This window comes from Thamnophis sirtalis, unplaced genomic scaffold (genome assembly GCF_051295495.1).
Source record: "Thamnophis sirtalis isolate CommonGarterSnake01/CBP01778 unplaced genomic scaffold, rThaSir2_p1.2 scaffold_2, whole genome shotgun sequence".
NCBI classification, from domain to species: domain Eukaryota; kingdom Metazoa; phylum Chordata; class Lepidosauria; order Squamata; family Natricidae; genus Thamnophis; species Thamnophis sirtalis.
Genome location: NW_028261382.1, coordinates 1,253,377 through 1,256,960, shown reverse-complemented (window position 1 = coordinate 1,256,960; position 3,584 = coordinate 1,253,377). Strand labels below are relative to the sequence as shown.

The 3,584-nt window shown below is 72.3% G+C and overlaps 1 protein-coding gene across 1 annotated transcript; it reads left to right on the top strand.

Annotated features, from left to right (window-relative positions):
* Nucleotides 1-2,175: 2,175 nt before the first annotated feature.
* Nucleotides 2,176-3,184, top strand: FOXB1 (forkhead box B1). Its single transcript, XM_014057037.2, has one exon. The coding sequence runs from the start codon at nt 2,189-2,191 to the stop codon at nt 3,182-3,184; it is 996 nt and encodes a 331-aa protein (XP_013912512.1). The 5' UTR covers nt 2,176-2,188.
* The last annotated feature ends 400 nt before the right edge of the window (nt 3,185-3,584 follow it).

The following is a 3,584-nucleotide window of genomic DNA, read 5'->3' as shown; positions in this document are numbered from 1 at the left end:
GGCCCCCCGCTCAGCCCGTCTCGAGAGGCGGGGATTTGCTCACCTCTTTCGCGTCTACGGCCTTCGGGAAAAGCGGCTTGACCGCCAGCCAGGCCTCCCTGGAAGGCAAGGAAGAGCGGCGGGAATCGAGGCAGCTCGGCCGAACGGGGTGGATGGAGAGGCTGGCATTGCGCTCGCGAGGCAGCCGGATTCCGCTCCCGTCCAGCTGTTAGCCGCTGGGCTGGCGGGCCCTCCCTGGGTCGGGCCCAGGCCACGTGCCTCTCCCGAAGCGCCGGCGGGAAAGGGGGGCCTTGGCGGAGGGGAGGCCGCTTCGAAGGCTTTCCCGCCCCACTGCGAAGTTGGCATCTTTACGCAGCAACCCTGGGTCGCAAGAAATGCGGCTTTCTCCGCTCTCCTCGCCTCGGACTCTCCCGGTCGGGAAGGTTTCGCTTTTAGCGACACACCGAAGACTCAGGGTCTCGGACCCTGCCTGCCCCCGCCCCTTGCTCCGGGGGGGGGGAAATGGGTAGGGGAGAAAAGCAAGGCCGCCGCAACCGGCAGGAAAGCGATTCCCGCCGTTCAACCGAGGAATAGCTGTCCCAACCCGGCCCGCTTCCTCTGCCCGTCCCCGCCCCCCCCCCGGCGCACACCCGGCCTCCCATTCTGAAGCAAAGCGGGCAGCGCCGAGGCTGAACTTCCTTCGCCCTCCTGGAAGGCGCAACCTTCTTCCCACCGAGTGGGACTTTGCCGCAATGGGGGCCCGTGAAGTTCCCCCCCCGCTGCCCTGCGCTTCCTTGGGAAGGGGAGCCCGGCGCGGCGGGGTTCTGGCCCAGGGGAACCTCTGCAGCTGGGGGTGAGCGGACGGGCAGCCGGCCTGGCCGAGGCGCCCCTCCCGCCAATAAGTCGCGCTCACCCAACATAGCCCCCGCCCACCTCGCTGGGTAGCGGCTCGGCTTCTAGCGGAAGAGAGCGCAGCTCCTTGGGCGCAAAAGCCGGGCAGGCCTCTTGGTTGGCGGCCGCTGCTCTTCCTGGGGGACGAGGGTGGTCGCTCCCCCCGTCTGCCGGCTCAGGAGCGCTTCCCATTGGCCCCCCGCATGCCGGGGAGGGGGCAGCGGCGGGGCTGCAAGCAGTGACACCCCCACCCTCCGCACCGGCCCCGGAGCCCCGCCCCTTCCCCCCCTCCCAGCCTGGTGTCATCGCAGAGCGAAGAAAGTGGCCCATTAGCGCGGCGCCTCGACGGGGGCCTTTTCTGCGCCAGCCCCCGCCTGCCAAGCTCAGATGGGCGGCAGGCGGCAAGAGCAGGAGGCGGCGGCAGCCGGGCTAGCGCTGGGCACGGCCGGGGCTGCTTAGCCCGGCGGCTGCGGAGAGTCCGAAAGGAGCCGCCGGGTCTACAGCCGCACAGACACCCTTCCCGGGAAGCCGGGAGCCCCGGCTGGACCCGCAGAAAGGAAGGCTCCGGGCGCCCTTCGCTCGCTGACCCCGCTCGCTCGCGGCACCTGTGAAGTGAGTGCCCGGGGCGGAAGGGGTGGACGGTTGCGGGGGAGGGGGGTGGATTGCCTTTCCCCTTCGCGGGCTCTGGCGGGACGGAGGTCCTGGACGACGCCCCCTACTCCCCGTCCCAGCTCGCTGCGGTTGGCGCGGGACCTGCTTACGGGGAGGGGCGAGCCGTTACAAATTGGGAACGCCGGGAAGCCGTCGGGAGCCCGCGGAGGGGAGGGATCGGGGGCAGCGCATAAAACGGAAGGGAGAGCGAGCGAGCGGCCAGGCGGCTTGAGCCCACTGAAGGGCTGCTGCGGCTCGGCGGAGCTCTCGGCCGGCCGCAGGGAAGCGCCGCCCCCGCCGGAGGAGCCTGCCCTTCGGCGTGCCAGAGGGGCGGGTGGCAAAGAAAGGGGAGGGCCGCGAGGCGCGGGGTGCCGTCCCGCAGGGGTGGTCCCGGGGCTGTCAGCCGGCCAGGCCGGGCTGGAAGTCGCCCCTCCCGCCGAGTGGCCGCCCCCTCCCCAAGCCTGCCCGCTCAGCCCGGGGAGGGAAGTTGCGGGCTCCCCCACCTCCCCCCCCAAAAAAAGATAGTGAGCCAACTTTGTCCAAGGGGGGCGCGCACCGCGGATCCCGGCCAGGACGCGCCCCCGCCCCGCCCCCCCCTCCTCGCCCAGCCCGCTAATTCCGCCTCCCTGCGCTGCAGATCCCGGCCGGCGCCGCCGCCGCTTCCACCATGCCCCGTCCGGGCCGCAACACGTACAGCGACCAGAAGCCTCCCTACTCGTACATCTCGCTGACCGCCATGGCCATCCAGAGCTCGGCCGAGAAGATGCTGCCGCTGAGCGAGATCTACAAGTTCATCATGGAGCGCTTCCCCTACTACCGGGAGAACACGCAGCGCTGGCAGAACTCGCTGCGCCACAACCTCTCCTTCAACGACTGCTTCATCAAGATCCCGCGCAGGCCCGACCAGCCGGGCAAGGGCAGCTTCTGGGCGCTGCACCCCAGCTGCGGGGACATGTTCGAGAACGGCAGCTTCCTGCGGCGCCGCAAGCGCTTCAAGGTGCTCAAGGCCGACCCGCTGGCGCCCTCCAAGCCGCCCCCCGAGGCCGCCCACTACCTGCAGGCCCAGGCCAAGCTCCGCCTGGGCGCCCTGGCCGCCGCCGCCGCCGCCGCCTCCTCCGCGCCGCTCGGCCCTTACGGGCTGCCCGTCCCGCCGCCCTCCGGCTTCAAGCACCCCTTCGCCATCGAGAACATCATCGCCCGCGAGTACAAGATGCCCGGGCCGGGCGGAGGCGGCGGGGGCGGCGGCGGGCTGCCTTTCTCCGCCATGCCCCCTGGACCGGCCGCCTATCCGCTGCCCAACCAGCTGCCCCCCGCCTGGCCCCACGTCTACGGCTCCGCCGGCATGCTGGACCCGGCCGCCCCCATCGCGGTGGCCGGCGGGGACTACGCGGCCGCCGCCGCTGCTGCTGCCGCCGCCGCCGCCTACGGGATGCCGCTGAAGCCGCTGTGCCACGGCGGGCAGACGCTGCCGGCCATCCCGGTGCCCATCAAGGCCACGCCGGCCGCCACCGTCCCGACCTTGCCCGCCCTGCTGCCCAACTCGCCGCCCTCGCTCAGCCCGCCCTCCACGCAGACGGCGCCCAGCCAAGGCAGCCCCGCCACCCCCAGCGAGACGCTCACCGGGCCGCCCTCCGTCCTGCACGCCGTGGTGGCGGTCCACTGACCCCGGCCGGCGCCGCCCTCCGCCCAGGAACCAGCGGCGAGGCGAGGCGGCCGGCCTCCGGAGGGAGCATCCAGGCGCCGCCGCCGTCTCCCCGGTGCCACCCGGCAGTGGCGTCCTTCTGAAGGTCCCCAAGACGGTTGGGTCTTTGAACCGGCCCGGCCCGCCTCTTGCCAGCCGCCGCCGGACCCAGAAGGACGAGAGGCAGCCGCGGCCACGATCTTCCTTTCGCGGACGCGCGGGGGATTTTGCCAGGCTCCCCTTTCGCCTTTCCAGATGCCGCCGCCTCCTTCTCCACGTTCCAAGGCGGCATTGGCGAGTGGGGAGACGCGGGGCGGGGGGAACTCGCGCAGCAGAGGATCCGCGCCCGGGGCCACGGACAAGCCAGCACCGCAAAGCGACC